This window comes from Poromitra crassiceps (genome assembly GCF_964638095.1).
Source record: "Poromitra crassiceps genome assembly, chromosome: 13".
NCBI lineage: Eukaryota > Metazoa > Chordata > Actinopteri > Beryciformes > Melamphaidae > Poromitra > Poromitra crassiceps.
In genome coordinates, this window is record NC_139644.1 from 8,233,933 (window position 1) to 8,260,883 (window position 26,951).

Consider the following 26,951-nt stretch of genomic DNA (forward strand, 5'->3'; position numbering starts at 1 on the left):
ATGTGCTCTGCCGTGAAATGGCTTACCCCGATTGGCTGACGTGCATGCAAATTCAGTGCGCTGTTCCTCCCACGCGATTGGAATAAGGCATTTTATTTTATTCACAAAATATTTTGATTTTTGGACAATATTGCCTAATAGAGTTAATTAAAAGATTTGCTCATCACATTTTTATAATGGAGAGGTATCTTCACATGTACTGTAACTCACCCTGTAATGACAATTACCCAAGTCTGTCAACTGGTCAGCAGGTGGGTTTATGAAGCTCGGTATATAGACTATATTTTACTGGTCAGCAGGTGGCTTTATGAAGCAGGTATATAGACTATATTTTGGGCCAATTAAAAAAAACTATATACGGTACAAGATTATAATTATGCAATGTTCAGCCAAAAAAGGCCCTTTGTCTGCCGGACTATCACTAGAGCTTGGAGTCTGTCCGTCTATCTGTCTGTCTATCTGTCTGTCCGTTTGTCGTTGTAAGGCTGAGCTACATGCTGGGACGTCCATAAAGCAGGTCCCACTACACTGCTGCACAACGTCTCATGTGTTTACAGTGTGGGCTGGCAGGTACTGGCCCAAAGTCACCCCACAAAGCCAAACTCTGTCCACATGCTAACACAACGTCTCATGTGTTTACAGTGTGGGCTGGCAGGTACTGGCCCAAAGTCACCCCACAAAGCCAAACTCTGTCCACATGCTAACACAACTTCTCAACAGATCACTCAAATTGCATAAGGAAGGACAGAGCATTTGTGTTTGTTTTCAGGGGGGCCAGATTCATACAGGCACAATCTGCTTTGTAAGTCTTCGCTGCAGGAATCTGATCTCCTCTCTGCGGTCTAAATAGGGACAAACTGCATGAAGTCCGGTTTGATCCTATTTTGCTCATCATTGAGGAGATCAGATCTTCACGAGAAATGGTTACCAATTCCATTTCCTCGTTCGTGTGTGAATGCAGCCTTTCGATTTGAGGCGGTCTTTATGTTTTTCCTTTGTTCTTGTGGACAGAAATGCCACAGACGCATTGTTATCGCCACAGACCAGGAGCGGTAGCAGGGTGTTGTGTTTCACCACGTATCGTTTCTCTCTATTGTACGTAAATACAAATTAAAAAATAAGTTGAGAAGAGTTCAGTTCCAAAAATGAAATATCCACCATTTAAAATGTGACACCTCCCTAATGCAACTTCACTGCTGGCGTAATAGTAAAACTCGTGAAATATTATTGAAGTTAGTCATCTTAAGACCTTCTTTTAAGACCACAACTTTTTGAATATAGGGTCACCTGTCTGGGTGAAATAAGACGTTTATTTTGTCTCTAAATGGATAGATAGCAGTTTGGAATGAAACCCTTCATGTGTGTTTGGCACAGTTATTGTCATGTACTGAGTTAACGAGTTAGTAGTTCATCGTATTTAGTAGCCGTTTCATTAAGAGATCTGTTCATTAGGAAATAACATAAACCGACAAAAAAAATGGGTCAAATTAAACTATGTTCAATTTCCAAACTCGAGTGTCAGAAAATCGATAGTCGAAGATGATTTAAGTAGAAGTAAAGGTCTTGAACAGAAGTGAGCAAAACGAACACGATGGAGGCCAGCGCAAAGAGAGGGCGAGGGACCCTGACGTTCCCGTCCGCTCCAAAAATGAAATGATCTCTAAAAATATAAAGAAATAAAACGTTCTCTTCTTCTTCTCCTCTTCTACAGGAGGGTGCAAACAAAGGAGGAGAGAGAGAGAGAGAGAGTGAGTGAGTGAGAAGGCTGTGTGGCGAGATAGATAGAAGGATGAGAAAAGAAGGGAGGAGACATGATGGTGGAAGTCAAACTTTGATGTGTGGATGATGTGGGGAGGAGGTTTTGCGTGTTCGTGTCGAGTGACGCCGGAGCCACTAGCGCTCGGCCCGGCTCTTCTCTACAGTTGCATTTCAAGTGATCCAACACAAAAAGGCATTTCTTATACATCGTAACAGAAACAGCCCTCGTCTCTGTTCCAGGTCAGTCATTGTAACACAGTGGAAAAATGTGATCCCGTACTGTCCCCTCCCTCCCGTCCGGCCCCGGAAGTCTGGCCATCTCCCCTCAAACCCACCCCTCCTCCCGCCCCTCGTTCCCCTTCCCTCTCTCCGCCCTCTCTTCAAATCACATGGAGTTTTTTTGTCGATGTTACAGGAGGTTCTCGGTCGTTTTTCGATAGTTTGACGTTGTCGACATTATTTCATCAATTAGTGCAACAGTACGTCCCCAGATGTCATGTCCAAAAAAAGCTTGCTGTATTTGTCAAAAGAAAATAAAACAAAACCAAAATAAAATAAAATAAAATAAAATAAAATAAAATAAAATAAAAGAATCATAACCAATCCAAAATGGCTGCAGGCTGAATAATGAATCCTAAATAGTGTCTTGGTGTTTGTGAACAGAGCTCTATGGGGTTGGAGAGAGACGGAAACTTCACGCAGTCAAGCACGGCTGTGCGGTCAAAACAGGCACATCCTCACCGCGTAGTATTAGTAATCTAGTGAGGACGTTCAAGAAACACTGGTTTCCCTCGCGACGTTTAGAATAACAGGCCGAATGTGGGCAGATCCAGGATGCTAAGCCGTGTTGAATTGTGAAGTTACCGTCTCGGGACAAAAATGGAAGCATAGAGACAACAGAATAGACTTTTCCCTGCCTGTCCGCGGTGAGCTGGTAGGGTTAGCCGATGAAGCCAGGTTGAGGTTGAAAACATTGTGAATGATCTGGCAGTGTCCTTCAGTGACCCGGCATCGCTGTTTTTCTCTACTCTCTCAACGGCTTTTTCCCTAGATCCTGATTTTCTTTTAACGCTAACTTTTTTCTCCAAAGTTACTTCAAAAATACAAAAGGATTGTGATGGTGTTCACCTCTTTAGCATCCTATGTACAGGTTTTGAATCTATTACTTCAACGTGTTAATGTTGTTTTTCAACTCTCGCTTCTTCTTCTTTTTGCTCCCATTTCTTTGTAAAGGTTCTTGGATTTCCGCTCAGTCGGTTGGAACACAGACGGAGGCGGGGCCATAGGTTCTTGTCCTACTTTTTTCTGCTTTTTTTTCACCTAACCACACCCACCCCACCCCCCCCCACCCCCCCACCCCGACAAAATGAACACTTCAAACCAATGAACACAAAACACACCCGCCCACATTCAAATATACACGCATACACACTCACACACACACACACACACACACACACACACACACACACACACACACACTCACGTACACAATATAGCCAACAGGGAGCGTCCGAGGTGTTGTGGTCAGTGCACAGGTAATAAATATTCACATTCAGAGTAGTCAGAGCTAGTTCAGGTGTGTGTATAGGTAGAATGCCTCTTCAGTCTCCTTGTACAGTTACATTGCTCTCTGGCACAGCCGCCAAGGATGGACTGCTACTGTTGCCTTCAATGTCACTCGGATTCGGGAGGTTTTCCCGACCGAGTTATTTTTCCGACCGAAAGGTAATCAATAAGAGGACATGTCCTCTCCTCGGCGGGCAGAAACTGTCCACCTCCGAGTCGTTTTGAACGCTTAAGCCCTCTCGTAATGTTTGGCGCTTTATGATGACGTCATCACTCTAAGGCAGGAGAGGAAGGTCCTTCAGAGCACAGGGTGGGAAAACAGCCACACGAGGGGGGGCGGGGGGGGGGGTGGGGGGGGGAGGCACCTGTCTTAGAAAAGAGTTGCGGTGACATCATCCAGGCGCGACCTGAGGAGGAGGTTGTTTGTCCTCTGAAACCACCTGGATGGTCCTTCAGTTTGAGTTGTCAGTTCATCAGTTAGCACTACGATCACAGCTTGTATGACAAACACATATCAATAATATTGAGCGTTCCAATATCATCCATCTGATGACATCAAGAGCTCAGGAGATGAGGAGCTCAGTATAAAGCAGCACGTTTGGTCACCGCGTGCGTTTTTCAGGACCCTCCTCTCAAGTAACACCACTCCCCATTGGCCAATATCACGTTTCACACAACAGCTGCTCCAGTCACACTTCAGGATTGACCCAGAGGACGTTTCCTCACCCAAAAAGGCAAATTGGCCCTCGAGCCCATTTCCCCTCTAGACCAGCACTCTGGCGTTTTGTCTCTCTGCTGAAAAACGGCCTCGTCGTCATCCTGAGATCATTCAACCAACATCATCACACCCAAAAAACAGAAAAAAATAACCAAAGCAACAAGACAAAACCTAAAAAAAATACTTTTTTTCCTTAAAAAAATAAAAAATATTCAGGACTATCAGCTTTTCTTTTCTTTTTTTCTTCTTATATAAAACACCAGCAAGCAAAAAAAAAGTTAGAAATACTGAGGTAACTTTACCCTGAGGTAGGTTTTTTCTTTTTCATCTCATTTCTTCTCTAATCTGTTCTAATCTTGGCGAGAGCGTCCAGGCGTAGACCCCGCCCCTCATTATCATACGCAGGCGGGGTCTGGAGGCTCCGCCCACAGGCCTTCGGCAGATTGGGAGAGAGAACGAGGAAACCACTCCCCTTCATTCTGATTTTACCTTCTCTGAGCTCAAGGCAAGGAGCTTTGGAAGACTTTGCCTTTGTTTCCCAGGCTTGGCCAAGGCCAGTCTTGAACTTACAAGCTTCTTTGTCCCGTTGGTTTACAATGGAGCAAAGAGGAGCTCAAGGTCAGGGATGGAAACCGAGCCCCCTGAGGAGGAAGGAAGCCATCCTATTCAAGACGAGCCTTCACTACGTCTGAGAACCAAACCCTGGAAGAAGGCAATGAGCAGAAAGTATCAGACGCACCTTGTCTGTCTGTCATTGCAGGACTTATCAATAAACTTGACAGGTGTAGCAAAACCTCACACCTGACTCGCTGCCTTCAATACATTCACCCGAGGGGCCGGGCTAACTCACATATCATATATATATAATATATATAAAATATGCCGTTTAAGGCGCGGGCCGCTTGCCAAGCTAGCATAGCTGCTGGCAGTTTTTTTTTTAAACGTTGGTTTGTTTTATAATGGTTCCGCATCTCGGAGCTAAGCCGCTGCAATAGAACTGCAGGACTAGCCGCGACCTCCGCTAACCTTACTGTCTCTTGCTGCGCCCTCCGCCACACGGTTAAACATGGGGGGCCTTTAGTGCCTCCCCAGACCCCAGCCTCGCTGTAGGCTACATTATGCTACACATCATAGACTAGGGAGTGGGAAATATACAGAACACCCCTTTAAAAAAGGCAAGGCGGCCAGACGCAGCATTTCTTTACATTTACATGAAGATTATATATTTACAACCTCATATTTTCTTCTTTTTTCTTTACTTTTTTTCATCCGACCCCTCCGTTAGTCGGAGAGGTCTTCAAAGAGCAGTGTTAGCATCTGCGGCCCCTCTTCTAGACTCTCATTGGCTAGGGGTTAGGGGTGGGTGGGGCTATTGCCTGACCCTTGACCTATACCCTGTGCCGCTGCAGCAGTTTCCCCGCCCCCTCTCCCGGCTCCGCCTCACTGCATTCTATCAATAATAGCTCTGAATAAAACATTTCTATACATATATCTCTATCTTTAAAAAAAAAACCACCCTTAAAATATAGGACTGACTGCAGATGGTTGGAGAGGTCCATAGGGGGCGACAGAGGGACAAACGGGCCCCTGTAGTGTGGCTCAGACAACACAGATCTCTCCTCCCAGAGGCTGTAGCAGCCGACCTCTTCCCTCTCTAGGCACTGCGGTAGATCTGAACACACGTGGACAGGTGTAAGCAACAGCAGTATAAGGCTCCGTCCCTAACTTGGAGGAAAAAATGTCAGCCACGTTGTTTACACCGATCCAGCGCCATTCAGATCTGCAATGGTTGCAGCAGAGGAGATCAGGGAGCTGGTTGGAGCCCTAGCAAGGCACACTAGCAGGACACCGCCCCTCCCTCTCTCCACACCTCCTTCCATCATCCCTCCATCCTCAATCAGTCTTTCTTCTGGCCTGGCATCTGGTCTCTGTTCTCAACTTTTCTTTCTTAATCCTCTTTTTTTTATTCATTTCATCCTTTGTTTTTTTATTCCTCGTCTCTCTAAACGTCTATCTTTCTCTCTATCGGGCGTAATCCCTCCTTCTTATTAATATCTCTCCCTGTCTATCGCTGGGTCCGTGTGTCGCACTCCTGTATCCGTCCGTCCGTCTGTCCGTCTATCCGTCCGTCCATGTATCTTGTCTGTCTGTCCGTTTAGGCGAGGGGCCCCACGTCATTCACAAGTGGGTGGGGGCCCCTCACTTCCTGCGCGGCTGATGCTCCTGAGCCAGTCCCTGTGGGGCGCCGCCCATCTCTGTGAGGCCCTGGGGGTGCGGGCTGGGGCTGGGCCCGGGGCCGGAGCCGGAGCCGGTGCCGGTGCCAGTGCCGGTGCCGGAGCCGGAGCCGGAGCCCATTCCCATTCCGCTTTTCTGCTGCTGTTTTACCTGCGTCAGGATGTCCCGGATTTTCCTCTGAGCCAACTAGAAGATAGAAAGGAGAGAAGGCTTTGATGGTGGTTTGAAAATGTCCCGTCATCCCTAATTGAAAGCCTTTTAGATTCACCTGATTTGCCCAAATTAAATTGGAGTATGAACACGCCCCCCACCTCCCCTCCCAGGAAGTGACAAATCAAAACTTAAGAACAAAATCCAAAAGTGGCTCCTAAACAGCAGCGAGTGATCTTTTGCACAAACCATCCAGGCAGGAACAGGAAGAATATAAGATAATTGTTCAACCGATACACATATGACCTCATGTTATGTAATGTGTCATACTCACTGTTCATTCATTCATTGTCTTTAACCACTTATTCAGGGTCATGGGGGTGGGGGGGGGGGGGGGGTATCCCAGCATGCATTGAGTCAAAGGCACCTGTTGATACTTGTTGTTACTACCTGACAGTATTGCCCAGCCACTATCAGCTATACTGTATCAGACTGAACCCCGACCCATAATCTTCAAATCCACCAAGTTCTCATTGTTGTCATTTTGTCAGAGCTGTTCATCTTTTAAACACTCTTCACACTACTGAACCATGCTTATGCCTGGAGGCTAACGATGAGATGGTCAGAGTAAGACACACTACTGAACCATGCTTATGCCTGGAGGCTAACGATGAGATGGTCAGAGTACTGAACCATGCTTATGCCTGGAGGCTAACGATGAGATGGTCAGAGTAAGAGGTGTACCTCACACTACTGAACCATGCTTATGCCTGGAGGCTAATGATGAGATGGTCAGAGTAAGAGGTGTACCTGGCTGGCGTAGAAATGTCCGATGATCTTGACGATGACCTGGTCATTTTCATCGGGCGTCTGTTCCCTGGGGACCACCACCTCGGCCGCCGTCAGGTTCTGCAGCTCGTTCACCTGGTGACACAAATCAAGTTACACTAGGAGGCAGCGACGGCCTTAATGCTTGGCTTGTCACAGGGTTGAGGTTTGTTTTCTTCTCGACTTCACCGAAACAATACAAAACTGTGGATGTACTGGGCTTTTTTGTGACTTTAAAGTTAGATTGGCTCATCTTCTTAATGGACATTGTGACTTTAAAGTTAGGTTGGCTCACCGTCTTAATGGACATTGTGACTTTAGGGTTAGGTTGGCTCACCGTCTTAATGGACATTGTGACTTTAAAGTTAGGTTGGCTCACCGTCTTAATGGACATTGTGACTTTAAAGTTAGGTTGGCTCACCGTCTTAATGGACATTGTGACTTTAAAGTTAGGTTGGCTCACCATCTTAATGGACATTGTGACTTTAAAGTTAGGTGGGCTCACCATCTTAATGGACATTGTGACTTTAAAGTTAGGTTGGCTCACCATCTTAATGGACATTGTGACTTTAAAGTTAGGTTGGCTCACCATCTTAATGGACATTATGACTTTAAAGTTAGGTTGGCTCACCATCTTAATGGACATTGTGACTTTAGGGTTAGGTTGGCTCACCGTCTTAATGGACATTGTGACTTTAAAGTTAGGTTGGCTCACCGTCTTAATGGACATTGTGACTTTAAAGTTAGGTTGGCTCACCGTCTTAATGGACATTGTGACTTTAAAGTTAGGTTGGCTCACCATCTTAATGGACATTGTGACTTTAAAGTTAGGTGGGCTCACCATCTTAATGGACATTGTGACTTTAAAGTTAGGTTGGCTCACCATCTTAATGGACATTGTGACTTTAAAGTTAGGTTGGCTCACCATCTTAATGGACATTATGACTTTAAAGTTAGGTTGGCTCACCATCTTAATGGACATTGTGACTTTAAAGTTAGGTGGGCTCACCGTCTTAATGGACATTGTGACTTTAAAGTTAGGTGGGCTCACCGTCTTGCCTCCCTTGCCAATGACCCTCCCTGCAGCGGCAGCAGCCACCTTGATGTGAGTCTCCAGTTTGACCTCCTCCTTCGGCCCAAAGAAGTTCTCTTCCTTCAGCTTGCCGTATATTCTGCCCTGGGCCTGCAGGGGGAGACACAGAGTCAAATAATGCATAATAATCCTGTGCCAGCTTGGGCAGGGCTTGATTTGCTCGCAGTTTAGTCAAATCAAAATGCTAATCGAAACCGCAATTCGTCCGATCTACTTCACACTTGCCGGGTGTATTATTGTTGTTGGGGATCCAAAGGCATGCAGTGTCAGATTTGGTGCAATTTGGACACACAACTTAATTTTCTTTAATAAACTTTGAAGAAACAAGCAAATAATATTCTGTGCAGAAGCGGGGCGAACAGGCAGCGAACAGGCACTGTACTATAGTCTCACTAAACTGACAGATTTGTCTTAAGAGAAATAAGAATGTACGACACATTGCTAAATTCAATCATGTGTTGAGCTGATCATGTTCTTTTACGACTTACCTTAAACTGAGCCTCGGGGGGTCCCGTCACTATCACCATCCTCATTTTAGAGTCTGGGGCTTCAGCTGGGGCGATCTGGAGGAGAGGGGAGGGGAGGGGAGGGGAGGGGAGGGAGGGGAGGAGGGGAGATGATCTTTACTTTGAGGGCTGAAACTTTTCCAGTCCTTAAGAAATAGATTACAGACCTTTCCTAGAATCCAGACCAGTCACATTTTACTTAGTGCAGTTTTTCTCCACACCTGTTTGTTTGTTTGTGTGTTTGTTTGTTTGTTTGTTTGTTTGTTTGTTTGTTTGTTTGTTTGTTTGTTTGTTAGTTTGTTTGTTCCTGACTGAAGGCCAGGATGCTGAAACACGCCAGCAGCTATTTTGATTTTCACACACTTGTTCTGCCTTCGCTTCCCTTCACGCTAACATCACACTCACTGCTCCCTCTTTCAGCTACAATGGATTTCTTCTCCTTTTCACATGTTAGCTCTGCCTTGATTACATTCTCATTTACACACATCAACTGCTGCACTTTCTACCAAATCTTGTCACAATTTTATTTAACTCAATTCACTATTGTATTCAATTCTATCGTATATATTCATGTACATTCCGTCCAACTTGGCCCGAATCTCCTGTAATCAATGTGATTCTAGTCTATTCTTTTCTCTTGTAGAGTATGATGTGTGTCTGCAGTACAGACCTTGATGGAGGCACCAGCGAAGCGGCTTAGCTGTTTGATATGCTGTCCTTTCTTTCCGATGATGGCTCCTACTGCCTGGGCGGGGATGTAGACGTGCACCGTCTCCTGCTCTGGAGCCTGCACACACAAAGCCAACACATGAAATATTCATCTGGGACTCGCAGTCCTTAAAACTCCCCATATATCTCAATGGGCTGACTCACCAAAGGACGGTGCTGCGGCTCTACACTACAGGATGGGGAGATTCAACCGCAGGTACATAAGACGTCTGTTCAGATGTGTGTTTACTGCGGTGGTTGAATCTCCGATCCTGTCTGCCTGGGCTGGGCTAGCAGCTAAATGCTAACTATGCTGAATGGGGAGAACGGGATAGGATTTACGCCACCCTGACCACGCCCCCCAGCCAGGTACCGCAGCGTCTATGACGAGACATTGACTGTATCTATAGCATCCTTGAAATTCTGCAGTTTCAGGTTCCTTCCTTGACATTGAGAAACAACTTCTGTGTGTGTGTGTGTGTGTGTGTGTGTGTGTGTGTGTGTGTGTGTGTGTGTGTGTGTGTGTGTGTGTGTGTGTGAGTGTGAGTGAGTGAGTGAGTGAGTGAGTGAGTGAGTGAGTGAGTGAGTGAGTGAGTGAGTGAGTGAGTGAGTGAGTGAGTGAGTGAGCAGAAATTGTGTTCGGCCACACCTATGCCATTTTACGTGTGATCACGTATACATTTTTCAGGGACTAAGAAAAACAATTTTCTCAACCCATAGATCCTATTCACCTTATGTAGCCACGCCCATTTGACCCGGTTGTGTGGTCGTGTCACAACTTCTGCTAAAAATAAAATAAAATAAAATGGCTGGCTGCTCCAATATCATCTAACTCTGAATTAACTAATAATTTGGCCAATTGTATGTAACATACCAAATAAAAGCAAACGGCAATGTCTAAGAATGCAACGCCATGTAACTGGCTCGTTAAGTCTCGCATTCCAGGGAATTATGTTAACGTCTATGGGTCTTATTGACATAAGTGGCTCGGAGGAGAGAAAACTATCTGAAGCTTTCTTTGTTGGAGTCCAGGTATGTTTTAGAAGAAAGTGCTCGTCATTGTCGACGATAACGTTATCTATCTGACCTGGCTAACAGCTTGCTTGCTGTGTACCGGCTCAAAGTAGTAGGCTACGTTCTTTATTTTACCCCCTGCACTGTCTGCTCCAAAAACAACTCTCTTATTTTGCGCCGTGACCGCCGGAAGTGTTAACAGGACCCGGAAGAATTTGGCCCACTGTAAGGTCTGAACATAAGGTGAATAGAGACACTGTAAGGTCTGAACATAAGGTGAATAGAGGAAAATTGCCAAAACTTGACAAAAGCAAATGTGTAAAGGAAGGAATGTCATCATGTTGCCCTCTGCTGGTGGCGCTGGCTTGTCTCCCACAGGCAATTGACAGTTTACAGAGCGGGTGTCCTTACCCCGAAGGATCCGTAGGGGGCGCCGGGGGCGGAGTTTCCAGGTGGCGGTGGCGGCATGCTGGAGGAGGGGGGGAAGAGGCCCAGGGCGCCAAGGTTCAGTCCAGGGATCAGGTGGGTCTGTTGCTGTGGAGAAGACCACAGGTTAGAAACCACACGTTAATGTGTGTGTGTGTGTGTGTGTGTGTGTGTGTGTGTGTGTGTGTGCGTGTGTGTGTGTGTGTGTGTGTGTGTGTGTGTGTGTGTGTGTGTGTGTGTGTGTGTGTGTGCAGACTCACATTCATAGCAGCGATGTCGTTGTCGTAGGCCTCTCTGACCTTCTTCATGATCTCCACCTCGGCCAGGCAGCAGGCCTCAATAGGACCTTTGACAGTGATGGTTCTCTCTGGGTTGTACAGCGTCAGGTCCTGCAGACTGGAGGACAGGGACGCAAGAGTGGAGTCGTCATAAGAATAGAGCGCGTGCTTTGCGAGTGTGCGGGTGCGTGCGTGTGTGTGTGTGCGCTCACGTTTGTGCGTGTGTGTGTGTGTGTGTGTGTGTGTGTGTGTGTGCGCTTGCTTGCTTGCGTGTGTGTGCGTGCATGTGTGTGTGTGTGCGCATGTGTGTGTGTGTGCGCGTGCGTGTGTGTGTGTGTGCGCGTGCGTGTGTGTGTGTGCGCTCACGTTTGTGCGTGTGTGTGTGTGTGTGTGTGTGCGCTTGCTTGCTTGCGTGTGTGTGCGTGCATGTGTGTGTGCGTGCGTGTGTGTGTGTGTGTGTGTGTATGCATGCGGGTGTGTGTGTGCGTGTGTGTGTGTGTGTGCGTGTGTGTGTGTGTGTGTGTGTGTGTGTGTGTGTGTGCGCGCGCATGCTTGCGTGTGTGCGTGTGTGTGTGTGTGTGTGTGCGCGCGCATGCTTGCGCGCGCGCGTGTGTGTGTGCGTGCATGCATGCGTGTGTGCGTGTGTGTGTGTGCATGTGTGTGCGCTTGCTTGCTTGCGTGCGTGTGTGTGTGTGTGTGCGTGCATGCATGCGTGTGTGTGTGTGCGTGTGTGTGTGTGTGTGTGTGTGTGTGTGTGTGTGTGTGTGTGTGTGTGTGTGTGTGTGTGTGTGTATGTGTGTCTTACGGGGAGATGGTGATCTTGGTGTCTGTGTCCTGTTCGACTTTCTTCAGGTTGCGTCCCTCCTTCCCGATCAGCCGGCCCACAAAGTTGTTGTGAGCCAGGATCTTCAGAGGAACCTCATCGGCACTGCAGAGAAGGAACATTATTATTATTATTAATAATCATCATCATCATCATCATCAATAAGCATAGCATTTGTATGACTCTGCCAACAAGTCAAGGTGCATTTTACATCCATGTAAAATGTATTATATGTATTTTTCTTGCTTTGAGTAGTTGATCTTTGTGCTAAATTTGAAGAAATGCAACTTTCCAAACAGTCCCTCCAGATGCATCATGTGCCGATCATGCTGCTGCCATGTACCCGTTAGCTGTTTCCTAGGCTCAGTTCTCGCTCTCTATCTGTGTCGCTCAGCTGGAGACAGAGAACTTTCTCTCAGCTTTCATGGTTCAAACTGGGTGGAATTTGAGAGTTTTGATAAAATAATCTAGAGTCTTTAGGGCGGCCCGTCGTGCAGAAGGGGCCGTGACATGCAGAAGTCGTGTGCTTGTAAACGGATCAAACGCAATCAAATAATCTAGCGTTGCTCGGGACGACAATTTTCAGCGTTTTAAAAAACTGTCACACACACTGTTTCACTATGGACGATAAACAACTATTTTTGACGAGAAGTTCCCAGACGATTGGGAGGCAGATATCTCCAACTGTCAGTGAGCAGAGACTACAGTAGGTGTTTAACTGTCAGGGAGCAGATACTACAGTAGGTGTTTAACTGTCAGGGAGCAGAGACTACAGTAGGTGTTTAACTGTCAGGGAGCAGAGACTACAGTATGTGTTTAACTGTCAGGGAGCAGAGACTACAGTAGGTGTTTAACTGTCAGGGAGCAGAGACTACAGTAGGTGTTTAACTGTCAGGGAGCAGAGACTACAGTATGTGTTTAACTGTCAGTGAGCAGAGACTACAGTATGTGTTTAACTGTCAGTGAGCAGAGACTACAGTATGTGTTTAACTGTCAGTGAGCAGAGACTACAGTATGTGTTTAACTGTCAGTGAGCAGAGACTACAGTAGGTGTTTAACTGTCAGTGAGCAGAGACTACAGTAGGTGTTTAACTGTCAGGGAGCAGAGACTACAGTAGGTGTTTAACTGTCAGGGAGCAGAGACTACAGTATGTGTTTAACTGTCAGTGAGCAGAGACTACAGTAGGTGTTTAACTGTCAGGGAGCAGAGACTACAGTATGTGTTTAACTGTCAGTGAGCAGAGACTACAGTAGGTGTATAACTGTCAGGGAGCAGAGACTACAGTAGGTGTTTAACTGTCAGGGAGCAGAGACTACAGTATGTGTTTAACTGTCAGTGAGCAGAGACTACAGTATGTGTTTAACTGTCAGGGAGCAGAGACTACAGTAGGTGTTTAACTGTCAGGGAGCAGAGACTACAGTATGTGTTTAACTGTCAGTGAGCAGAGACTACAGTAGGTGTTTAACTGTCAGGGAGCAGAGACTACAGTATGTGTTTAACTGTCAGTGAGCAGAGACTACAGTAGGTGTTTAACTGTCAGGGAGCAGAGACTACAGTAGGTGTTTAACTGTCAGGGAGCAGAGACTACAGTATGTGTTTAACTGTCAGGGAGCAGAGACTACAGTAGGTGTATAACTGTCAGGGAGCAGAGACTACAGTAGTAGTAGTAGTAGTAGGTGTAGTAGTAGTAAGTGTAGTAGTAGTAGGTGTAGTAGTAGTAGGTGTTAGGCTACAGTAGGTGTTTTCCACTCACGTCTTGGTGTCTTTAGCCTCTTGGTGCATGATGTCCAGGATCATGCGGCAGGCAGCTGAGCAGCCCTCAGGGGTGGAGTGGATGCTGATGGGCTTCTCAGCAGCGCCTGCGTTCTCCTTGCGGTGCACGTCAATCCTGCAAAGACCACAGACATCACAATCATTTTTATGACTCACTTTCTGTCATTGACACTGGTGCAGGTCACTTTGGTCAGTAAACGTCCTGAGATCTGTCATTGACTGGTGACACCTGCTACTAACACAGTCGATACGGACTCACATGGAACAGGGACAACAGGACTTCACATGCAGTGCCAGGCATATGATCAGATAGATATTAGTCACTCCACACATTGAATAACTACTGTATGTGCTCTCATTTGCAGCTGCAAAGGTAGTATGGTGACAGTTAATGCTTTTGCACATCGTATTTTTCATCGCACTTTTTAAAATAAATACAACCTCATGTTGTCACACTCACGTTTACACACTGACTCCGAAACTTTTGTCCGTCATTAACATTTTCGAAACACGTTTGATTTTCTGATTTTTTTTTGTTGCATCAGTCAAAAGCCTTTTGCGATCTGTTTGAACTGTGTGTGTCTGTTTGGGGGAGAGAGACAGAGGAGCAGCCGAGCGCGGCTCCAGGAGCAGAGAGGCAGCTGGAGAGACGTTGGCACTCGCTCCACCTCACTGGCCCCTCTCTGCTCCCTCTCCCTGGGGGCACAGTGCTGCAGCACCCGGCCACAGAGCACCACAGCCGGCTTGACGAGGTGAAGGTGAGCATGGAGCTCCTGTCCACTGCGATACATTCACCATTCCCTGACCTCCTGCCATCATCTGCCTTCTCCAGTGCACATCACCAATGCTGCAGATCAGCCACTGCTGCCTAAAGCTGGAATATACTTGACGTTTGGCCCGGCCGCACGGAAATGAGAGACACAGAATCCTGGGAGTCTTGAAAACTCCACTTTGTCCGCCCAGCCGCGTCTGCATATTTACAAAATTCGGGTGTGCAAGGCCAGGCGAAAACCATCCACACAGGAGCTTTGCGGAGGGGCGTGTCGGCTGATTTGACGTCACTTTTCCGCACGGAAATATTGCAAATAGAATGACGAACATAATAAACCACATCAGACTCTGCAATGTGCAAGGTTTCTGTACCGAATGATTTTTTTGGGGATGATGGATTGAAAAAATGCATACAAAAAAATTACTGTGTGTGCAAAGACGCAAGTTATCAACTTCTCACAAGAGGACAAGTCAGATAAGATCCAGACTCACTTCTCACAAGAGGACAAGTCAGATAAGATCCACACTCACTTCTCACAAGAGGACAAGTCAGATAAGATCCACACTCACTTCACACAAGAGGACAAGTCAGATAAGATCCAGACTCACTTCACACAAGAGGACAAGTCAGATAAGATCCACACTCACTTCTCACAAGAAGACAAGTCAGATAAGATCCACACTCACTTCTCACAAGAGGACAAGTCAGATAAGATCCACGCTCACTTCTCACAAGAGGACAAGTCAGATAAGATCCACGCTCACTTCTCACAAGAGGACAAGTCAGATAAGATCCACACTCACTTCTCACAAGAGGACAAGTCAGATAAGATCCACACTCACTTCTCACAAGAGGACAAGTCAGATAAGATCCACACTCACTTCTCACAAGAGGACAAGTCAGATAAGATCCAGACTCACTTCACACAAGAGGACAAGTCAGATAAGATCCACACTCACTTCTCACAAGAGGACAAGTCAGATCAGATCCACACTCACTTCTCACAAGAGGACAAGTCAGATAAGATCCACGCTCACTTGTCACAAGAGGACAAGTCAGATAAGATCCACACTCACTTCTCACAAGAGGACAAGTCAGATAAGATCCACACTCACTTCTGACAAGAAGACAAGTCAGATAAGATCCACACTCACTTCTCACAAGAGGACAAGTCAGATAAGATCCACACTCACCTCTCACAAGAGGACAAGTCAGATCAGATCCACGCTCACTTCTGACAAGAAGACAAGTCAGATAAGATCCACACTCACTTCTGACAAGAAGACAAGTCAGATAAGATCCACACTCACTTCTCACAAGAGGACAAGTCAGATAAGATCCACACTCACCTCTCACAAGAGGACAAGTCAGATCAGATCCACGCTCACTTCTGACAAGAAGACAAATCAGATAAGATCCACACTCACTTCTCACAAGAGGACAAGTCAGATAAGATCCAGACTCACTTCTGACAAGAGGACAAGTCAGATAAGATCCAGACTCACTTCTGACAAGAGGACAAGTCAGATAAGATCCAGACTCACTTCTCACAAGAGGACAAGTCAGATAAGATCCAGACTCACTTCACACAAGAGGACAAGTCAGATAAGATCCACACTCACTTCTGACAAGAGGACAAGTCAGATAAGATCCAGACTCACTTCTGACAAGAGGACAAGTCAGATAAGATCCACCCTCACTTCTGACAAGAGGACAAGTCAGATAAGATCCAGACTCACTTCTCACAAGAGGATAAGTCAGCGCTGCTTTGGTTGCCTGGCAACAAACTGAGTGCTCCGTTTTGTTTCTGTCTTTTTTTTTCCTTCCAAAAGCGAGACAGATCACAGATTTCAAACAGAAGAGTAAAGTCAGAGAAATACAGCAAGGTTGATTTAAAAATCAAATCAAATGATGTTGATGTTGATTTAGAAATTGAAACGACACGCACAAAAGATGATGTAGACTACTTTGTCAGTATAGGAAAATGTACAGCGTGTTGTAGTATTATGTGCAACCTGTGAATCTTCACGTCAATTCACTGAGACAGAAATAGGTGACCACATTTTCAGCAGTATACGTTTCAAAAGCATAGCAGTGCTCATGAAAAAACACATGAGCCACATGTTAATATTTTTCGTTTATCTTTCTTGAACTGAAAGTTGACACATTTACTGTGGCCACTCACTTGCTCTGTGTCTGCTTGGTGATGTTGCGGATGGTGGCTCCCTCCTTGCCGATGATGGCTCCGACGTACTGTGTGGGCACGAGCAGTCTCAGAGGTATGTCAGCATGCTGGTGTTTGGAGGGCATCCCGGAGCCCGGGGACCCCCCGCGGGGCCCGCCGCGTCCCCCGTAACCAGGGCGACGGCCGTTATCAGGCCCCCGCTGGCCCCCCTCCAGCTCGGAGTTCTCGTCGGGGATGTAGGAGACGCGCAGGGCGTTGTTCTCAAACTGGTATCCATTCAGCTTCTGGATGGCTCTGAGGAGGACAGAGGATATGAAAATAGACTGAGGCATAGTACACCAATACAGGACGTGTCGTGTGACACTGACCAATGCCATCTCTCTGCATTTTAAACTCTCTTATGCAGCATTTTCACTTATAATATAATGATACTGCTATGAGGCTACCGAGAAATACATGCTGATGCCTTGATATTCAGATTTGTGTCTGTGTAGTCTTTCATTTATCCAGAACACTTACGATTACGATTGTCAATGGGGTAGCAATAATACTCATAGTCGTCATAGTAGTAGTAGTAGTAGTAGTAGTAGTAGTAGTAGTAGTAGTAATAGTAGTAGTAGTAAAAGTAGTCATGTTTGTAGGATAGATGCATATAAACAGCTTTTCCAAAATATTATTGGTACATCATCTAGATTACAGAGGTTCTCAAATATTTTTCAGCCAAGGACCCCTTACATGATAGAAAATATCCCGGGGACCCCCTCATTCTGATTTGTGATTTTGGGCTAGGCTTAATTGTTTCCACGGTAACGTGCTTGACTTTTAAATTGACAGGTTTGTTAGATTAGAATGTAATCCATGAACCATCTTAGATTTAAAGCATACAATATTTTCATTGAACTATGAAGCTTTTGCACACACACAAAAAGTGTATATTTTTATTTTCCTCAACATTTTTTGCGGACCCCCTGGCAAAGTGCCACGGACCCCCATTTGAGAACCACTGATCTAGAAGGCTCGTAGCCTACATGTAGTAGAGTCTCAGCCTGTAGTTCATCCAAACGGCCAGTAGGTGGCATACATGGACTGTAGAAAAACAGGGTATAAGCCTGCTCTGCAGTTCAGTTTGTGATTATTATTAAAGATCTGTCATTTACAATTCTTTATCGATGATTGTATAACAGACCTTCAGTATTATTTCTGTCTGCACACACACAAAATAATTCAAACGGTTCTAAATGGCACAAAAAACAGGGTTACATAGCAAAAGACAGTCCTACAGCCCCCAAAAAGGTTCAATATAGTGCCAACACATCTGGCCTTACTGCCAAGGAACCGGAGAAAAACTGAATCCAACACTGACTGATGGAGAGAAGAGGGTTGAGTGAAGAGAGGGGAGAGGTGGAGTGAGAGAGTGAGAGAGAGAGAGAGAGAGGGGAGAGGTGGAGTGAGAGAGTGAGAGAGTGAGAGAGAGAGAGGGGAGAGGTGGAGTGAGAGAGTGAGAGAGAGCGAGAGAAACGACAGGAGTGAGGGAGTGACTTACTGTCTGGCATGCTCCCGGGTTCCATATGTGACATTAACCACCGCAGTCTCACTCTCTGTGTTCACTAAGTGAGAGAGAGAGAGAGAGAGAGAGAGAGAGAGAGAGAGAGAGAGAGAGAGAGAGAGAGAAAGAGAGAGAGAGATTATTAGAGATTATTTGGGTAACAATTTTTATATATGAAATGACACCTGTCTTAGTCCAAATCAGGAAGTGTCTCCCCACTAACTGAAATGTGCACATTTGCCACACACACAGACATCACATTCAACGTACAGATGTCACATGACGACTTCAAAACATTCAACACTCAAACAGAACCCTGCTGATTTGAAACGGGATGTTGGGGTGAGACCGATGTTTTATTAGTTTTACTTTGTTTGCACACAATAAAATCAGAAACGGATAAAAAATGCAAACACTCAAAAGTGTAAGGGCAGATCAGTTAGCGAGACAAGCCCTTTTATTAGATGGGAGGGGCAGAGAGGCGGGATTATTAAAACATCTGTGATGTTTTATTGGTTCTACTTTACTCAAATGTATTGTTGAGTTGCGTCCATGAAATAATCGTAGTTTATCTCTGTTGTTCGAACCGAATGATTTGGAGCAAAGAAGGCAGCCACAGTTTGCAGTTTTAGTTGGCGTGGTTCAATGATCTAGCCCTGCAGCTCGCCCGCTGCGTGGGCTGGCATACGCAGCTCGCCCGCTGCGCGGCCTCGCCCATAGCTCAGCCGCTGCGTGGCCTGGCCTGCTCTATTGCCATTCACAGCACACAATTGCTCAACTTCGCATCACTGATGGCATCATCATATATTGCAGCCACAGTATGATAAATTGGCTCAATCTTTTCTTTTCTTTCAGCCTCTTATACTGCCATTCTCGGGAGTGACCTACTCCTATTGAACCCACGGGATGACCTACTCCTATTGAACCCACGGGAGTTCTGCTTTCGCTGAGGATCAGTCCTGGGTTTCTTGGCTGGAGGAGCTTCAGCAGGTTCTCTGGCCCATGGAGCTTGCTTTTCCTCAGCATTAGTCATAATCCATTTCTCATGAGCCCGAATGAATGATACTGTATCAGTGATGTCACTCGCTTATATAAGATGAGTTGGTCAATAATGATGTCACTGATGATGTCACAATGCCTATGACATCATCAGTGATTTGATGCGTCTTTATCTCATTTGGTCTTTTATGTTTATGTTTCTCCATTGTGTCAACGCATTGAATTCCCCCGTGTGGGATAACATTTATCTAATGTCATCACTAAAGATTTTCCATTTTGCAAGAAGTCATGAGATTTTCAAATAAATAATTCTTTTTCTTTTTGATATTGGTTGGCATAAATTGTCAAATAGGTGTATATAGTATGATCAAATCAACTGGGAGGGAGTGCCTTGGTGTTCTTCACAGCTGTCTCTACCCTCGACTCCAATGGGAAAGCACTTTTTAGATGGTAGCAGAGCATGAAGCAAGAACACGGTATAGTCTCTCAACACCTAATACATGTCAAGCTGATTGGTTTATTCAGTTACTATCGGGCCATCTGATCCAGTAAGAATGAAGCCTGCAGCTGTTGGCCAGGAGCCGTTACCTTGTTCACAGTTCTCCACGGTTCCATACTGGGCCAACAGACCATCCAGCACCTGAGAGAGAGAGAGAGAGAGAGAGAGAGAGAGAGAGAGAGAGAGAGAATGTGAATGAATCAACTATAATGGGAAACACAAACGCACTCTAAAATAACTATAATAATTCAGCAGTCATCATGAGCACCACAGCAAATAAAGAAAGTGGGACAACATTTAAATAAATAAATAAAAGTATTAATTTAAACACAACAACAGAGACAAGAACTTGTTCTAAATGGTTCTAATTTGCCAGTTGCAACTCAGCAGTGCTGTTAGATGGATTGGTTCTGTTTTTACATAGCACCAATAAGATCAAAGACAAATGTATCCATTTAGCACATCAAAAGGTTCTGTATGGCACAGAGTCCATAAAACAGTAAAACACACACACACACACACACACACACACTCACTCTCTCACACACGCACGCACACACACACACACACACACACACACACACGCACACACACGCATGCACACACACACATACGCACACGCACGCACACACACACACACACACACACGCACGCACACACACACACACACACACATACGCACATGCACACACACACACGCACACACGCACGCACACACACACACACACGCACTCACACACGCACGCACGCACACACACAGTTCTAAATGGCAGAGAAAAAGCAAGGCATACATGCAGTCAAAAGGCAGTCCTACAGCAACATCATGTTGCTGTTCAGCAGTGGTGATGGGTTGGTTGTTTTTACATAATATATTTATATTTATATGAATGTTTTTATTGAGTGCTGCTGAGTGACATTCAATTTCAAATTATTATTATTTTTAATCAGTCATGCAATATGAGCGTGTGTATGAGGGAGGAACCTCCTACAGATCTGACAAAGGAAGGAACAGGAAAGTTGATGTGAAACAGAGAAAGGTATCTCCCACAAGTGTTTGTTTTTCTTCCAAACACAAAACTATTCAAAAGGATCAGTCACAGTAAATAGCCTACGATCAACACACACTCAAATAGGCTCTAACAATAAGCATGAACACAATATAACAATAAGCATGAGCACAATATAACAATAAGCATGAGCACAACATTAAAAATAAGGCATGAAAAGTGACTCATGACTCAGTTCAAATGACTGCAACCAGCTTCCACCTGTTGTGTTGCCTTGGAAACCACTTAGGCTACTTCACTTGTGGAATTGTAGTAATTAGCCTTTTCACTTCCCACCAAATAGCATATTAACCTGAGTGAGTTACAATTTTATCTTTTTTTAAATCAATATTAAAGGGACAGCTCACCCTAAAATCCAAAATACATATTTTCCCTCTCACCTGTAGTGCTATTTATCCATCTCGTTTTGGGATAGTTGCCTGAGTTTTGGAGCTATCGGCCGCAGAGATGTCTGCCTTCTCTCCAATACAATGGAAGTGGATGGCACTCGGCTTGTGGTGCTTGTGAATGCTGTTGAGTTTTTCAAATGTATTTCTTTGGCACTTTGAGCACTACAAGCCGAGTGCCATCCAGTTCCATTGTATTGAAGAGAAGGCAGAAACTCTGCGGCCGATATCTCCAAAACTCAGGCAACTAACACAAAACGATATAGATGGATAAATAGCACTACAGGTGCGAGGGAATACATGTATTTTGGATTTTAGGGTGAGCTGTTCCTTCAAGGAAAGCGAAGGTCAAGCAAAAATCACCATAAATATGTATTTTAATTAAAATAATAATATCAGGCAGCAATCAGGACCAATGTGCCCTCTAAGCTTGTTTGGAGTTTGGTGTCCTAATAATTTATCACAGCAGCCAAATAATAATGTCAGTCATTGCTCCATGTTGGACATAGATCAAAGTGAATGCCTGAAATGTAATTGCCATGTGTCAGTCAGCTTTGCGGAGAGATGTCGCCCTCGTGTGGTCAGAGATGACAGGACGGCAGGCCAGCGCAGAGAGGGGAGAGAGAGGGGGGGTAGGGGAGTGGCTCTGCTTTGGTGCACACACACACACGAACACAAAGCAAGCGCACAAATACAGATTCTTGAGCGGAGTGTATGGAGAAAAAGAGAATCTGACACACACACACACACACACACACACACACACACACACACACAGACACAGACACAGACACACACACACACACACACACACACACACACACACACAGCCACACCCACAGCTGGTTACCAGCCAGAGGAGGCGTGCAATGCGCCACACCCACACAAACACAATAACGCGCGTGTGAACCCACGCACACGCAAACACATGCACATACACACACACACACACACACACACACACACACACACACACACACACACACACGCACACACGCACACACACACACACACACACACACACACACACACACACACCACATGGAGCCTTTTGATCCACCCACATTCCCATCTCTAGCAGTCAATCTGGTTTGATGAATCAACAGATTATACTGAACTGAATACATTCAGCAGAGACAGAGTGGGGGGTCGGGAGAGGGAGAGAGGGAGAGGGAGAGAGGGGAGAGAGAGAGAGAGAGAGAGAGAGAGAGAGAGAGAGAGAGAGAGAGAGAGCCAGGGGGAGAGGGTGGGGGAGAGAGAGAGAGAGAGAGAGAGTGAGGTTCAAGAGAGGGAGAGGGAGACAGTTGGGGACGAGAGGGGGGAGGGAGAGAGAGGGAGAGAGAATGGGGATCAAGAGAGAGATGGAGGGAGAGAGAGAGATAGAGAGATAGTGGGGGTTAAGAAAGAGAGGGAGAGAGAGAGGGGAGGGGTGGGTGTGACGACGGTTAACCTATATTTAGATCATTTCATATTTGGTGACATTTATCAGGTGTCAAACTCATCACGGGCCACATCCGACCCAATTTGGTCTCAAGTGGGCCAGACAAAGAAAATCAATCAACCTATAAATGACAAAACCTCCCAAATTCCCAGTTTCTTTTACTGCAAAGAATAAGATTTGAAGAAGACATTTTCACGTGGCTTATCTCAGCTACCACCAAACAAATGATCAAATCTACTGTCTGTAACTTCATTACAATTGACGGCAACTGTGCACTTGTCTATAGTGAAGGCGGGTAATGAAAAGAGTTGATCTTTTAGTGATGAATACAGAAAACATGAATATAATATTTAGCCTGCTCCTGACACCTGGTAACGTTACCACTTAGCCTTCACAAGTGCATTCATTACGTTAGATTGAAGGACTTCTCAGTGCAATTTCCACACTTTGCAAAGTCATCGTGTGGGCCGGACTGGACCCTTTGGCGGGTTCTGGCCCCCGAGCCGGATTTTTGACAACCCTGATCTAAATGAATGTCAGTATTCCGAACCCTAAACACAGCAGAGAGCTCTTCCATTCAACAGCCTGTAGGTGTCACTGCTGTAAACAGCCTGTAGATGTCACTGTCAGGCGAGCATCATCATCATCATCATCATCATCAAAAAACTCATGATAGCCTACATGTCCCTTATTTTCCTCTCAACTTAAAAAGTCAGACAACCAACTTCCTCTGCATCCTATCTGGACACAGCTTGAAAACTATACCGCTCCTTGTAGCCTAATCATAATAACATTATTCCGGACCGGCTCGAATAAATACGCGCGGCCATCGAATTCAAATGTATCGTCCATAATCTTGAAATCAGATATTATCAGCGGTGTTTATTACATGCTATTAGCTACAGATCGACTGCTCTGAGCGCTGAACTCTGCAATGCAAGTCCCACATCCTATCCGGGTCATGTCACAGGGTCGTATCAAAGCACTTCCGGCGGACTTGCATGGTCTGTGTTTGATCTGTCGTTAGCCTACCATGCTAACTAACTGCTGATGTTTTTGAGAATATAGACGATTCATTTAAATTCGATGGCCGTGTGTATTTATTTGAGCCAGTCCGGAATAACGTTATATGGATTACAAGGAGCGGGAGGGAACAGGAGCTGCTATCAATGTGACGGACAGCAGATAGCCAGGGTGAACCAAGGTAAATAACGCTAGATCGTTCATTTTCTGTCATTGCATCTATGATATAATAACGACATGCGTCTCAAAAAATAAGCTATTTACAGGACGTAAATACAAGCATTTCAGATGCCCCATTTTCCTCGTTTTCAGGTGGCAGTTCAAAGCAAATGATCGTTCTGTGCACGAGAATCAAACCGGACTCATCAGACTTAAAAAATCATATTTAAAGATAGAAATAAGGTCCAGGATGTTTTTTTTTGTTTTTTTTCGTATTCTACTTTAAAATGAAATGCAGTTTATCCAGCGTTTCAGCAGTGACTATTGACACAACCATCTTCTCAATGACACATCTCAATGCCGCCGCTGCTTTGCGCCTGGAAACAAGCGCATCATTAAAGACACACCTTCAGCTCTGTTAGAATGGAAAGACAAGCTGCGCCAAGCCGTGTGAGGCCGTGCGAGCTGCGAACAAGGCCAATAAATAATCATCTCTGTTTATAATTAAAAATTATAATTACAAACTCCTGACGGTTTAATCTTAGGGTTAACGCAAAGATTATGTTCATTTTAAAAATGTCTTTGCTTATCGACAAGTGACGACCGAATGCGAGCCCACAACAACGCGCATAAGGGCACCCAACACTCCAGGACGTAAGGCACCGTCCCCGGGTCACATGCTGTGTTTTTAGGGAGTCCCGGTGGCAGACTCTCTGTGTCACCCTGCAGCTCATATCTGCTGAATCTGGTTGTTAAATAATTTATGTGGTTTTCATCCCGAAGCGGTGACACAACTTTAGCAATTAAGGGGTTAACAATCAATGGCTTAGTGCATACAACAATTAGTCCTATGGTGATCAATACATTACAATTAGCTAATGTTCGATTTCAATCTGTAGGTGACCATTAAGACTCATCCGAAAGAAGCGACGCAGCCGGCCGGCGGCTCTATAGCGTGAAGCGAGTGTCAGGGGAGTTGGGGGTACGGGGGCGCAGGTTTGAGGCCCCGTGTCGCCTCCAGCTTCGACAACACAGACACAATTGGCCATGTCTGCGGGTGGGAAGCCAGATTAGGGATATGTGTCCTCCTGATCACTGTACATACTGCCTCCTCTGGTCGGTTGCAACACCTGGTCGGGGCGCCTGTTCGGGGGGAGAGGGGAACTGGGGAGAATCCTCCCACGCGATACGTCCTGCCGGTGAAACACCTCGCTGTCAGGTGAAAAGAAGCGGCAGGCAACTGCACATGTATCAGAGGAATCATTTGTTAGTCTACAACTCTCCCCAGATTGGCAGAGGGGCAAAATAAACCAAAATAAAAGAGAGTGAGTGTCAGTCCCACGCAGAGCGCTGACAGTGGCAATAGAATAGAATAGAGCTCCTGCTTTTGCACATCTTATTTTGAAGCTTATCTTGCTGTTGGCTTGACGGTGGTTGAGCTGTGGCGACAGTGAGCCAGTATAGCTACTTCTTGGGCATCATCCTGGATGACAAAATGACTTTGACGGCAACACTGACTTCATCTGCCAATCCATCGGCTAATCAGAGACTGTTTTTTCACTGACTTCATCACCAATCCATCAGCCAATCAGATGCTTTGTTTTCTTGAGAAGGTTGAGTGGTTTAAATGTCGAAAATGTTTTATTAATGTTTTATTTAGTCAATTTTAACTTTTGCAATGATCTGGTGGTTTGGCAACCTCAGTATGGTTGATCTGGTGCTTTGGCAACCTCAGTATGGTTGGTCTGGTGCTTTGGCAACCTCAGTATGGTTGGTCTGGTGCTTTGGCAACCTCAGTATGGTTGACAAAAGTAGGCTGGGATCAATTGTTAAACTTTGCCAAAAGACTATTGGCACTAACTTAAATGATCGGGCTAGAGTCTAGCTTGATAAACATGGCCTCAGAGAGCAATGGCCATTCTGGCAGACCCTCTTCATGCAGAGTTTGGACTCCTGCCATCAGGGAGGAGCTATACACTTTCCCTAGGAGGGCCAAATAAAACTCATCATCTGAGATGTCCGGTGCAGTCTGGAAGACTTGTTGATTTTCTACGACCAGAGGAACGTTGATTCACATGACTGCTGCGTTTCTCTATAGTCTGTGTGGAGGAATTGGCTCCAGCTGAACTCTGAGCCTGTACTGCTGCAGCCTGGTGCCCTGACATGGTGTGCAATGAGCTAACAGTGCACCGTGGACAGAGAGTGAGAGAACTCACAATATGAAGTACAGGATATGAAGGAGACAAGAACCAAAACAAGGACAGGAAAGCAAAGGAAAGGAGAGAAAAGGAAAGGAAAGTTTGAGGTCCCCTGCTGGAAGTGCTTAACCTGACGCTGCCAGATGGACGGTATAGCTCCACATAGGTTTCACTAAACCAGTCGATCTGGGTTTGAAGTCACCAGACCCGCTGACGGAGGCGGGCACTTTGTCCAAGCTACTTGGCAGGTGATTGGATGACCCATCTGTCTATCACCGCTGGTGGGTGTTAACTTCAACCAATCAGATCGCGGAAGGTGCCTGTGGATGATCTCCGTGGTATTCATTGATTGAGTCCTCGCGGTCGTAAAGTCACCTTCGAAGCATTTAGTTAGATTATAACGAACTAGTTGTGTGGCTTAGCCTTCCCAAATGTTGAGGGTCGTTTTTTAGAATTTAATACATAGAATTGGGAACATTACATTCAATTTCATTCAGACTGCCTGTCACTTCCGCGATGTTGACGAGTGAAAAGAACTACAAAGACCATGTACCCACTACTTGCCCAGACGAGCCTGCCCGCCTACGGCCGCCGCTGAGTCGTCGGCCCGGCATGGCTCGACCAATCATCTTAAACTGCCTGTGCGGGTCCAGACCGTCACGGAGAACCAAATGAAATGTGAGTTCACGTGACGGGCGGTTTACCAGGCTAGGAAGTGCTACCTCTGCGACGCGATCCCAGATAAGTGGTTGAAGATAATGATGATGATGATGATGATGATGATGATGATGATGAT

At 45.6% G+C, this 26,951-nt stretch overlaps 2 protein-coding genes across 2 annotated transcripts in view; both read right to left on the reverse strand.

Moving 5' to 3' along the window:
* Positions 1-5,925, reverse strand: part of LOC310787904 (NACHT, LRR and PYD domains-containing protein 3-like) — a gene marked incomplete at both ends in the record, with an annotated part of 30,179 nt that extends 24,254 nt beyond the window's left edge. Inside the window, 2 exon segments of the mRNA XM_083649358.1 lie at positions 5,582-5,717; positions 5,916-5,925. Of these exon segments, the coding sequence (XP_083505484.1) occupies positions 5,582-5,717; positions 5,916-5,925 (146 nt within the window).
* A 319-nt stretch (positions 5,926-6,244) lies between these two features.
* Positions 6,245-26,951, reverse strand: part of igf2bp1 (insulin-like growth factor 2 mRNA binding protein 1) — a gene marked incomplete at both ends in the record, with an annotated part of 87,099 nt that continues 66,392 nt past the window's right edge. Inside the window, 12 exons of the mRNA XM_083649360.1 lie at positions 6,245-6,466; positions 7,241-7,354; positions 8,310-8,441; positions 8,840-8,914; positions 9,528-9,644; positions 10,991-11,113; positions 11,266-11,401; positions 12,089-12,211; positions 13,861-13,995; positions 16,838-17,131; positions 18,381-18,444; positions 19,971-20,022. Coding sequence (XP_083505486.1) covers positions 6,245-6,466; positions 7,241-7,354; positions 8,310-8,441; positions 8,840-8,914; positions 9,528-9,644; positions 10,991-11,113; positions 11,266-11,401; positions 12,089-12,211; positions 13,861-13,995; positions 16,838-17,131; positions 18,381-18,444; positions 19,971-20,022 — 1,587 coding nt within the window. The remainder of the gene's footprint in view (positions 6,467-7,240; positions 7,355-8,309; positions 8,442-8,839; positions 8,915-9,527; positions 9,645-10,990; positions 11,114-11,265; positions 11,402-12,088; positions 12,212-13,860; positions 13,996-16,837; positions 17,132-18,380; positions 18,445-19,970; positions 20,023-26,951) is intronic.